This window comes from Spinacia oleracea, chromosome 3 (genome assembly GCF_020520425.1).
Source record: "Spinacia oleracea cultivar Varoflay chromosome 3, BTI_SOV_V1, whole genome shotgun sequence".
NCBI classification, from domain to species: domain Eukaryota; kingdom Viridiplantae; phylum Streptophyta; class Magnoliopsida; order Caryophyllales; family Amaranthaceae; genus Spinacia; species Spinacia oleracea.
Genome location: NC_079489.1, coordinates 126,716,489 through 126,729,563, shown reverse-complemented (window position 1 = coordinate 126,729,563; position 13,075 = coordinate 126,716,489). Strand labels below are relative to the sequence as shown.

At 41.0% G+C, this 13,075-nt stretch overlaps 1 protein-coding gene across 1 annotated transcript; it reads right to left on the bottom strand.

Moving 5' to 3' along the window:
- Positions 1-11,450: 11,450 nt before the first annotated feature.
- Positions 11,451-12,355, bottom strand: LOC130470060 (agamous-like MADS-box protein AGL82). Its single transcript, XM_056839619.1, has 2 exons — positions 12,221-12,355; positions 11,451-12,025 (listed from the first exon to the last, which is right to left on the bottom strand). The coding sequence occupies exon 2, from the start codon at positions 12,003-12,005 to the stop codon at positions 11,451-11,453; it is 555 nt and encodes a 184-aa protein (XP_056695597.1). The 5' UTR covers positions 12,006-12,025; positions 12,221-12,355.
- Between the last annotated feature and the right edge of the window lie 720 nt (positions 12,356-13,075).

Here is a 13,075-nt window from a genome sequence, read left to right as displayed (position 1 = left end):
CATTGGTAATTCATCATCATTGTTTATGCCAAATTTCGTATGGACGACCTTTGGTTGGGACATAGACGACTAGATAAAATAATTAAGCAAATGACAGGAAATAAATGACAGAAAATAAAGAGAGACGAGACAAGAGATGGTGACGCGGAAAACCCGAAAGGGATAAAAACCGCGGGTGGCAATGAGTCCACCAATCCACTATGTTGTCGGCGTAAATAGCCTAGATGAGTACATGTACAATGTGTATATGTAAATATAGCTAATTGATAAAGCATGAGTAAAAGGGAACACACGAGTGGATAGGGATAGTCGAGGAAGGTGCTTGCGAATGAATAACTATACGATATTGGGCTTTGCTGTAATGACCCGAAGGTATTGGGAAAAGGATGCATGTGTCTCTGTGATCCCCTCTTCATTATAAGGAAATGGAGTATTTATAGTGAAATATACGTAGGTCTCATGGAGTATAGCAAAGTAATGGTTAAACAATAGTAGTGGGGAGAATGTATATTAGTGGGGTAAGTGGAGGAATGTAGTGGCTAGGTATGGGGAGTATTTAGTAGAGGTTGATAGTTGAGCCCCCTCTTTACCGTAGGTATTGGCCGTCTTTATATAACACTGGGTCTAGCCTTGTTGAGGGAATAATGTTGTTAGCTCCTTGATATCCTCAACTGTTTGCTTAATAATCTCCAACCGATTTGACCTTGCCCTCCAAGTATTCCTTGATTCAGCCACAACGACTCCCTAAATGTAGGAGTTAACCGATACGATCTTATTCGCGTTGACCCGTTCAAACGTTGACCTCACGTCGTACAAAACGACCCATAACAATAGCCCCCATTTTTCTAATTGTAGCGAGCCGAAAGTTAGAAAAATAATCTTCAAAGTCTGTCACCGTGTTCATTTGCCGTCGATGCTAATCTGTCATTGTCTTCGTCATGTCCGTCGTCTTCCATACTTAATCTTGATCAATGACGTCGCCACTTGGTGTCATCCATGATTTCTGACACTTGATGTCGTCATGCGTATATTGGTGCCTTCATGTCGATGTTGGTGTCCTCAACTTAATTAGATGTAAACCTGGCATCTTGTGAAAGAATCCTTTCTCTTAACGAGCGTAAGACAACATAATGTAATTCTTATAAAACCTGTGCGAAAACATGTTAGGACACAACGTTAGTTAGGTATCTGGCGTCATGGCCAGCTGTTGCATCTTAATTTGTCGTCTGATGATTACGGGTGTCATGACCAACTGTTGTATCTTAGCCTGTCGTCTGATGTTTACAGGCGTCACGACCAACCATTGTATCTTAGCTTGTCGTCTGGTGTTTGCAGGCGTCATAACCAACTGTTGTATCTTAGCCTGTCGTCCGATGTTTACAGGCGTCACGACCAACCATTGTATCTTAGCTTGTCGTCTGGTGTTTGCAGGCGTCACGGCCAACTGTTGTATCTTAGTCGGTCGTCTGATGTTTACAGGCGTGCCTCTATTGTCGTTGTTGTATGATATCTATCGTATGCAGGCGATATAAGCCTCTTCGTTTGTTCGTAGTCATGCGAAGAACTTTATAGAAGGAATTCGTGTCGAGTGAGCACATGGTCGAATAATTTTAGTCAGATGTAATGTCGTGTGAGGGTAGGTAGCAGGCGACTAAGTTGAAGTTACAGGTGAATGAAGTGGGTGGTTCGAAGTAACCTTATGAGGAATGTCAAGAAGAGTCGAAGGTTTATGAGGTTTCCTATAACATGAGGACAAGGGGTAAGATGTTTTGATGGCGCAGTCTACGGCAGAAGAGTTTAGCCTCTGGGATTTCCAGAAGAGTAGTTTAAGTAGGTTTCGAGCATTCTGGGCTGGCTTCGTTTGTCGTCAGTGTTGAGGAGGAAAGACGTGAGTTTGCTATTTTATATTTGGCGATGGGTTAGCCGTTTGGAGGAGTGTCGGGGGTACATACACGTTGTTAGCTCAAAATGTTGTTTATGCTATCTCTATTATTCGTTGTGGAATAAATGTCACTTGTAAGGTACTCAAAGAACGAAGCTATGTGCACATAAATAGTACCTGCGTCGTGTGTAGTGGTCGCGCTTAGAAGAGACACGTCGTCGTTGGGATCCAATAAGTTTAAGGGTTATGACCATGGAGACGTCGTCGCTTGTAGTTGATAGCGTCGTTCGTTGATGTCGTCTTCTGATGATGTCGTTCGTTGCTATTGTCGTTGGTGATATCGTCAACAAGTGATCTATAGAGAATAGAAAAGGTAAAGGTGGACGTTCGCTTGATGCGATGTTAGCGTTGATTTTCAAATGAATAAGATGAAACATAAATATAATATAATTGCGTTTGGAAAGATATATTCAATGCGACAAATAATAAAAACTGAAATTGAACTTTAATCGCAGTGTAGTAAAAAATGTAATAAATTAATTAACGCACGAAGTAAGTGTTAGATATTACTTAATATGGGCTCATGTAACGAAATTACGTCGAGTCGTTGACTGTCCCTTGATGACGATTCTACAATCAACAGCATTGTCCTGATGTCGTGACACCTCTCGTCGCCGATCTTGTTTTCGTTCCTGAGATCATTGTCATCGCTTGTACCATCGTCGTCACATCTGGCGTCGTACCGTCATGTTGAACGATGACGCATCGCTGGTCTTGACACTGTCCATTCCAACGTTGGTCGACTTATTGGTTGATCCTCGCAATGTGGCACAAGAAAGAACATATGGTTAATGTGAATTCCTTATACTGTCTTAAGAAGTGGACTTTTTCTTAACGTCTTTGGTAAAATCATTTGACAAACTTACATTACAATATGTCGTAAATTCAAATACATGTGAACTCTTTATAAATTACCTTTCTTGTTAATCGGTTGACGTCTTATCACTTGTCGTCTTTGGGAAACCCAATGAATTTTCTTTATCCGCCTATTTCGACATGCGATAGTGGTTGAGCCCCCAGTGTTCGTACATTTGTCTTAGCATCGTACCTGTTACCAAAATCTTACGACAAGATCATCATTAAAATAAATTGTATCACATCGTTAGTTAAATTTCAAAGTTGTAACAAGTATATTAAACTGAACGGGAGTATGTACTATCTTGCCCCCCTGTGGCGGCTTTAGGAAGATATCATGACTGAAGTCGGCCACAGATATGATGACGTTCGTTTATATCTGACGCCGTACATGCGTGCCAGCATGATGCAACCTCTAAACGTCCTGTCAAGTCAAATTACCTCAAAACGATTTGATAAAATGGTTTAGTCATTAGAGAAATTGAGACATTCATGGTGCGATGCAAAAATTTATTAGTTAACTTGATGAACGTGGAATACGAGACATATTAATACAAGAGAAAAACAATGAATGAATTGAAATGAGAAAGTGTGTGAAAAATAGTTTAGAAGTTACTCATGTGTCATCATGGTCATTGATGATGATTATTCGACATTCCGATTTCCTTAGCTTTCTCGGTAGTTTGGTGGCGTCGTGTCATCGGTCATTGCCATCTCGTGGCGTCGGGACATACTATCATGATCAAGGTAATCTGTTGTCATTAATATACATACTAACGCGTATAGTCGCGGCATGTCGTTAGTAAATGAAAAATAGTTATCACGGATGATATATGAGAAAATTTCAATAGGGTATGAGATGTTAGTTTATAAAATTTTGACGTCACTAATAAATGAATTGGGTCACTCATACCATTCGATTGTGTTGATGACCCTCACGATCTGCGATGTACGTGGCAGCGACAATACGTGTATATTATAAATAAAAGATAACTTACTTTGAAAGTATGTTCGTACCTTTAGCCCCCATTGACATTCATGTATCAATCAACGATCTGTTGGCGAACTTACGAAGAAATATATTGTTAAAATAAAGATGTTCGATAATTACTTCTATGTACCATGTTTAACGCCGAGAAACTTCTTGTCGTCATAGGGGTAACCAGAATGGTCGCGTCCTGCTGTCGTGACTTGCTGTCGTGGCGTCGTGTTGTGTCGTCGTGACCTCATGTCGTGTCGTGACCTCGTGTAACACTTCTAACGTTGGTCGCCTTCTTTACTCACGACCTTGCCAAGCGACACGTCAGTACCTGTAGACAGGACAGTACCTTGTCACCTGCATTCAAACGTCGGTCGCCTGATGTACTCATGACCTAGCCAAGCGACACGTCAATACCTGTAGACAAGATAATACTTGGCGACACGACAGGATTAAACGACAAGTGGTGACGATGTTAGTACAAAAAGTAGGATAACAACGTATAGCATATATTTCAAAGTGCTTTTGGAAATTAAAACAAGCAAAGTATACTATATAAAAAGCAAATCAAGTATACTATATGAAAATTAAATGAGATAGAGTATACTATATGCTCCCCTGTGGCGACTTCAGGACAACTACAAATTCTCCTATTTGATACTTGGACTGAAGTTAGCCACAAAATCTAGTATTGCCGACAATTTGTTGTTGAATCTCCATTTGTCGCCTTCGTTTTTGGAGACGTCGTCGACTGATGTGGATGTGACGTCGGACGAAACTATGTTGACGTCATGTCATTGGTGGATGACGTCACGTGTTCGCATCTATTTTAGTGACAACAAGGACTAGAAACAATATTAGTTTAAATTAAAATCACTGGGGTTGAGTTTTATACCATACTTCTCGCGACGTCAAGTGTCAAATCGTCTCGAGATCTTATCAAGGTACAAGACAACTCATATTGTATCTTGTTTGTGGTGACATCTGCATGATGGTCCGTGACGTCTATTTTCGATGTCATCAAGCGTTGGTGTCGTTGTTGTCACGATATGCATCATCTAGGTTGAATTCGACCACTCAAACACGTCACTTCTAGCGATGACACCTGCTGATGTCGACACCTGATCTGGCGACGGCATGTACCCTGACGTCATTCCATATTCCATCGACCAACGAGCCTGGCGACGACACCTGATCCGTCGACGACACCTGACCCGTCAACGACGCCTGACCGTCGACGACACCTGACCGTCGACGACACCTGACCCGTCGATGACACCTGACCGGTCGACGACACCTGACCCGTCGACGACACCTGACCGTCGACGACACCTGACCGTCGACGACGCCTGACCCGTCGACGACACCTGACCCGTCGACGACACCTGTCATGTTGGCGACATGTGCCCTGACGTAGCTCCATCTCATGGTGGCGACAAAGTATGACAACAATCCATAGCCTGGCGGCAACTTTATTGGTGAACCCAAGTGGGTCGGATATTGTGTTTGAGAGGACATTTGTGGATATGTGTTTGAAGATAAATCTAGCCATCTCCCCACAGACGGCGCCAAACTGTTTATGCCAAATTTCGTATGGACGACCTTTGGTTGGGACATAGACGACTAGATAAAATAATTAAGCAAATGACAGGAAATAAATGACAGAAAATAAAGAGAGACGAGACAAGAGATGGTGACGCGGAAAACCCGAAAGGGATAAAAACCGCGGGTGGCAATGAGTCCACCAATCCACTATGTTGTCGGCGTAAATAGCCTAGATGAGTACATGTACAATGTGTATATGTAAATATAGCTAATTGATAAAGCATGAGTAAAAGGGAACACACGAGTGGATAGGGATAGTCGAGGAAGGTGCTTGCGAATGAATAACTATACGATATTGGGCTTTGCTGTAATGACCCGAAGGTATTGGGAAAAGGATGCATGTGTCTCTGTGATCCCCTCTTCATTATAAGGAAATGGAGTATTTATAGTGAAATATACGTAGGTCTCATGGAGTATAGCAAAGTAATGGTTAAACAATAGTAGTGGGGAGAATGTATATTAGTGGGGTAAGTGGAGGAATGTAGTGGCTAGGTATGGGGAGTATTTAGTAGAGGTTGATAGTTGAGCCCCCTCTTTACCGTAGGTATTGGCCGTCTTTATATAACACTGGGTCTAGCCTTGTTGAGGGAATAATGTTGTTAGCTCCTTGATATCCTCAACTGTTTGCTTAATAATCTCCAACCGATTTGACCTTGCCCTCCAAGTATTCCTTGATTCAGCCACAACGACTCCCTAAATGTAGGAGTTAACCGATACGATCTTATTCGCGTTGACCCGTTCAAACGTTGACCTCACGTCGTACAAAACGACCCATAACAATAGCCCCCATTTTTCTAATTGTAGCGAGCCGAAAGTTAGAAAAATAATCTTCAAAGTCTGTCACCGTGTTCATTTGCCGTCGATGCTAATCTGTCATTGTCTTCGTCATGTCCGTCGTCTTCCATACTTAATCTTGATCAATGACGTCGCCACTTGGTGTCATCCATGATTTCTGACACTTGATGTCGTCATGCGTATATTGGTGCCTTCATGTCGATGTTGGTGTCCTCAACTTAATTAGATGTAAACCTGGCATCTTGTGAAAGAATCCTTTCTCTTAACGAGCGTAAGACAACATAATGTAATTCTTATAAAACCTGTGCGAAAACATGTTAGGACACAACGTTAGTTAGGTATCTGGCGTCATGGCCAGCTGTTGCATCTTAATTTGTCGTCTGATGATTACGGGTGTCATGACCAACTGTTGTATCTTAGCCTGTCGTCTGATGTTTACAGGCGTCACGACCAACCATTGTATCTTAGCTTGTCGTCTGGTGTTTGCAGGCGTCATAACCAACTGTTGTATCTTAGCCTGTCGTCCGATGTTTACAGGCGTCACGACCAACCATTGTATCTTAGCTTGTCGTCTGGTGTTTGCAGGCGTCACGGCCAACTGTTGTATCTTAGTCGGTCGTCTGATGTTTACAGGCGTGCCTCTATTGTCGTTGTTGTATGATATCTATCGTATGCAGGCGATATAAGCCTCTTCGTTTGTTCGTAGTCATGCGAAGAACTTTATAGAAGGAATTCGTGTCGAGTGAGCACATGGTCGAATAATTTTAGTCAGATGTAATGTCGTGTGAGGGTAGGTAGCAGGCGACTAAGTTGAAGTTACAGGTGAATGAAGTGGGTGGTTCGAAGTAACCTTATGAGGAATGTCAAGAAGAGTCGAAGGTTTATGAGGTTTCCTATAACATGAGGACAAGGGGTAAAATGTTTTGATGGCGCAGTCTACGGCAGAAGAGTTTAGCCTCTGGGATTTCCAGAAGAGTAGTTTAAGTAGGTTTCGAGCATTCTGGGCTGGCTTCGTTTGTCGTCAGTGTTGAGGAGGAAAGACGTGAGTTTGCTATTTTATATTTGGCGATGGGTTAGCCGTTTGGAGGAGTGTCGGGGGTACATACACGTTGTTAGCTCAAAATGTTGTTTATGCTATCTCTATTATTCGTTGTGGAATAAATGTCACTTGTAAGGTACTCAAAGAACGAAGCTATGTGCACATAAATAGTACCTGCGTCGTGTGTAGTGGTCGCGCTTAGAAGAGACACGTCGTCGTTGGGATCCAATAAGTTTAAGGGTTATGACCATGGAGACGTCGTCGCTTGTAGTTGATAGCGTCGTTCGTTGATGTCGTCTTCTGATGATGTCGTTCGTTGCTATTGTCGTTGGTGATATCGTCAACAAGTGATCTATAGAGAATAGAAAAGGTAAAGGTGGACGTTCGCTTGATGCGATGTTAGCGTTGATTTTCAAATGAATAAGATGAAACATAAATATAATATAATTGCGTTTGGAAAGATATATTCAATGCGACAAATAATAAAAACTGAAATTGAACTTTAATCGCAGTGTAGTAAAAAATGTAATAAATTAATTAACGCACGAAGTAAGTGTTAGATATTACTTAATATGGGCTCATGTAACGAAATTACGTCGAGTCGTTGACTGTCCCTTGATGACGATTCTACAATCAACAGCATTGTCCTGATGTCGTGACACCTCTCGTCGCCGATCTTGTTTTCGTTCCTGAGATCATTGTCATCGCTTGTACCATCGTCGTCACATCTGGCGTCGTACCGTCATGTTGAACGATGACGCATCGCTGGTCTTGACACTGTCCATTCCAACGTTGGTCGACTTATTGGTTGATCCTCGCAATGTGGCACAAGAAAGAACATATGGTTAATGTGAATTCCTTATACTGTCTTAAGAAGTGGACTTTTTCTTAACGTCTTTGGTAAAATCATTTGACAAACTTACATTACAATATGTCGTAAATTCAAATACATGTGAACTCTTTATAAATTACCTTTCTTGTTAATCGGTTGACGTCTTATCACTTGTCGTCTTTGGGAAACCCAATGAATTTTCTTTATCCGCCTATTTCGACATGCGATAGTGGTTGAGCCCCCAGTGTTCGTACATTTGTCTTAGCATCGTACCTGTTACCAAAATCTTACGACAAGATCATCATTAAAATAAATTGTATCACATCGTTAGTTAAATTTCAAAGTTGTAACAAGTATATTAAACTGAACGGGAGTATGTACTATCTTGCCCCCCTGTGGCGGCTTTAGGAAGATATCATGACTGAAGTCGGCCACAGATATGATGACGTTCGTTTATATCTGACGCCGTACATGCGTGCCAGCATGATGCAACCTCTAAACGTCCTGTCAAGTCAAATTACCTCAAAACGATTTGATAAAATGGTTTAGTCATTAGAGAAATTGAGACATTCATGGTGCGATGCAAAAATTTATTAGTTAACTTGATGAACGTGGAATACGAGACATATTAATACAAGAGAACAACAATGAATGAATTGAAATGAGAAAGTGTGTGAAAAATAGTTTAGAAGTTACTCATGTGTCATCATGGTCATTGATGATGATTATTCGACATTCCGATTTCCTTAGCTTTCTCGGTAGTTTGGTGGCGTCGTGTCATCGGTCATTGCCATCTCGTGGCGTCGGGACATACTATCATGATCAAGGTAATCTGTTGTCATTAATATACATACTAACGCGTATAGTCGCGGCATGTCGTTAGTAAATGAAAAATAGTTATCACGGATGATATATGAGAAAATTTCAATAGGGTATGAGATGTTAGTTTATAAAATTTTGACGTCACTAATAAATGAATTGGGTCACTCATACCATTCGATTGTGTTGATGACCCTCACGATCTGCGATGTACGTGGCAGCGACAATACGTGTATATTATAAATAAAAGATAACTTACTTTGAAAGTATGTTCGTACCTTTAGCCCCCATTGACATTCATGTATCAATCAACGATCTGTTGGCGAACTTACGAAGAAATATATTGTTAAAATAAAGATGTTCGATAATTACTTCTATGTACCATGTTTAACGCCGAGAAACTTCTTGTCGTCATAGGGGTAACCAGAATGGTCGCGTCCTGCTGTCGTGACTTGCTGTCGTGGCGTCGTGTTGTGTCGTCGTGACCTCATGTCGTGTCGTGACCTCGTGTAACACTTCTAACGTTGGTCGCCTTCTTTACTCACGACCTTGCCAAGCGACACGTCAGTACCTGTAGACAGGACAGTACCTTGTCACCTGCATTCAAACGTCGGTCGCCTGATGTACTCATGACCTAGCCAAGCGACACGTCAATACCTGTAGACAAGATAATACTTGGCGACACGACATGATTAAACGACAAGTGGTGACGATGTTAGTACAAAAAGTAGGATAACAACGTATAGCATATATTTCAAAGTGCTTTTGGAAATTAAAACAAGCAAAGTATACTATATAAAAAGCAAATCAAGTATACTATATGAAAATTAAATGAGATAGAGTATACTATATGCTCCCCTGTGGCGACTTCAGGACAACTACAAATTCTCCTATTTGATACTTGGACTGAAGTTAGCCACAAAATCTAGTATTGCCGACAATTTGTTGTTGAATCTCCATTTGTCGCCTTCGTTTTTGGAGACGTCGTCGACTGATGTGGATGTGACGTCGGACGAAACTATGTTGACGTCATGTCATTGGTGGATGACGTCACGTGTTCGCATCTGTTTTAGTGACAACAAGGACTAGAAACAATATTAGTTTAAATTAAAATCACTGGGGTTGAGTTTTATACCATACTTCTCGCGACGTCAAGTGTCAAATCGTCTCGAGATCTTATCAAGGTACAAGACAACTCATATTGTATCTTGTTTGTGGTGACATCTGCATGATGGTCCGTGACGTCTATTTTCGATGTCATCAAGCGTTGGTGTCGTTGTTGTCACGATATGCATCATCTAGGTTGAATTCGACCACTCAAACACGTCACTTCTAGCGATGACACCTGCTGATGTCGACACCTGATCTGGCGACGGCATGTACCCTGACGTCATTCCATATTCCATCGACCAACGAGCCTGGCGACGACACCTGATCCGTCGACGACACCTGACCCGTCAACGACGCCTGACCGTCGACGACACCTGACCGTCGACGACACCTGACCCGTCGATGACACCTGACCGGTCGACGACACCTGACCCGTCGACGACACCTGACCGTCGACGACACCTGACCGTCGACGACGCCTGACCCGTCGACGACACCTGACCCGTCGACGACACCTGTCATGTTGGCGACATGTGCCCTGACGTAGCTCCATCTCATGGTGGCGACAAAGTATGACAACAATCCATAGCCTGGCGGCAACTTTATTGGTGAACCCAAGTGGGTCGGATATTGTGTTTGAGAGGACATTTGTGGATATGTGTTTGAAGATAAATCTAGCCATCTCCCCACAGACGGCGCCAAACTGTTTATGCCAAATTTCGTATGGACGACCTTTGGTTGGGACATAGACGACTAGATAAAATAATTAAGCAAATGACAGGAAATAAATGACAGAAAATAAAGAGAGACGAGACAAGAGATGGTGACGCGGAAAACCCGAAAGGGATAAAAACCGCGGGTGGCAATGAGTCCACCAATCCACTATGTTGTCGGCGTAAATAGCCTAGATGAGTACATGTACAATGTGTATATGTAAATATAGCTAATTGATAAAGCATGAGTAAAAGGGAACACACGAGTGGATAGGGATAGTCGAGGAAGGTGCTTGCGAATGAATAACTATACGATATTGGGCTTTGCTGTAATGACCCGAAGGTATTGGGAAAAGGATGCATGTGTCTCTGTGATCCCCTCTTCATTATAAGGAAATGGAGTATTTATAGTGAAATATACGTAGGTCTCATGGAGTATAGCAAAGTAATGGTTAAACAATAGTAGTGGGGAGAATGTATATTAGTGGGGTAAGTGGAGGAATGTAGTGGCTAGGTATGGGGAGTATTTAGTAGAGGTTGATAGTTGAGCCCCCTCTTTACCGTAGGTATTGACCGTCTTTATATAACACTGGGTCTAGCCTTGTTGAGGGAATAATGTTGTTAGCTCCTTGATATCCTCAACTGTTTGCTTAATAATCTCCAACCGATTTGACCTTGCCCTCCAAGTATTCCTTGATTCAGCCACAACGACTCCCTAAATGTAGGAGTTAACCGATACGATCTTATTCGCGTTGACCCGTTCAAACGTTGACCTCACGTCGTACAAAACGACCCATAACAATCATCATCATCCCTTGCTGTAACCCTGCACCAACACCACTGGATTGCACCTCTTCGAACTTAAGCGGCAAAATTACCGAGTTGTTTTTCATTGTATTAATCTTAGCATTCACAACATTAATCTTAGTTTCCAAAGAAGAAAGCAAACCCACTAATTCCTGTACTGAGAAACTATCAAATTTGTCATTCCATATGGGATTGTCACCCGCATCATCTTTATTGTTGCGAAAACAGGGGATGTTCATATTTGTAGCTCTTTTTCGACGTTCCTTGATACTCGTCTTCTCGTTCTCGAACCTCTTAAGTATGTTGATTAGGTTATCTGAATCCTTAGGCCAAATTGATGGAGGATCACCATTCTTCGGTCCGAAGATTATTACAGCAACTTCGGTATTACACAGAGTTGAAAGCTCGAACGCCTTCTTCAAGATCCCATCTTTTCTTTGCTTGAAAACTTTTATTAGGGTTTTCTGGGTTTGTAACAACTGTGTCGTATCTACTTTCCTTCGGCCCATCTTTTCGTTGATCAATCGTCCTGATTAACAATCAACAGGATATAATGTCAACAAAAACATACAATAAATCACTAATGTAATACGAATTAAGTAACACAAACAGTTGCCTACAATGTCACAGGAAAAAAAAATTGATCTTTGATCTTGCCTATGTAAAATAAAAAGCAGAAATAAACCCTAATTCAAAATTAACTAATGAAACAACCAAATTTTACCTAACAGGATCGAAGGAGATAATCTGAATTTGATTACTGCAAAAGTGATCGATCGAGTTTAATCGCTTCCTTGATTATACACTTCTGGAAATTGATGTCTGAATATTACGGAGTAGTTCATTTAAGGACATAAATTGTTAAAAGGAGGGGTATAATTGGAAAGAAAAATTATGACGAAACTTATTGCCTTAATCGGCTTTTTTATATAGGTAAGATATACTGAATTTTTTCCATAAAAAATTATTGAAACAAATAAATGAATGAAAAAAGAAAAAAAAATTGGTAGGAAATTTTTTTTTACCAGAAAATAACACGTATAGTTTCTGGTGTCTGTTTTAGTATAATGTATAGATAAATTACTCATTGCAAATATTGTATGGTGTACGTGGTCGGATGAGCATACTAATATTTTCAAACCACCTTACACCTCTAATTCAAATCATTGTGTAAGTCACTAAACACGTTTAAAAAAGCTCGAGAAAATCAATGCATTGTGTAATAAATCACATAAATAAATACTAACGTGTAATAATTTTTTTTTTTTGGTGCGTATGAGCCACAAGGCCAATATAAATTACAAATGGGGGTGGGGGATTCGAACCTGAGACCTATTGTACACAGGCCCTCAGTCTTAACCACTACGCCAAGACATCATTGGTGTGTAATACCTTGGTATCGTCGTATATTGGATATAATTGTTTTAAATAAAGTATAAAAGAATATTTTATATATAAAATGGTTATTATAGTTTGCGGTTTGGTTTGGTTTCAACTTTTCAGAGAACCAAACCAAATCATAAGTTGCGGTTTGAATTTCTTTTTCAAATTAAACTGCTAAAAAACTGTTTGATGTGGT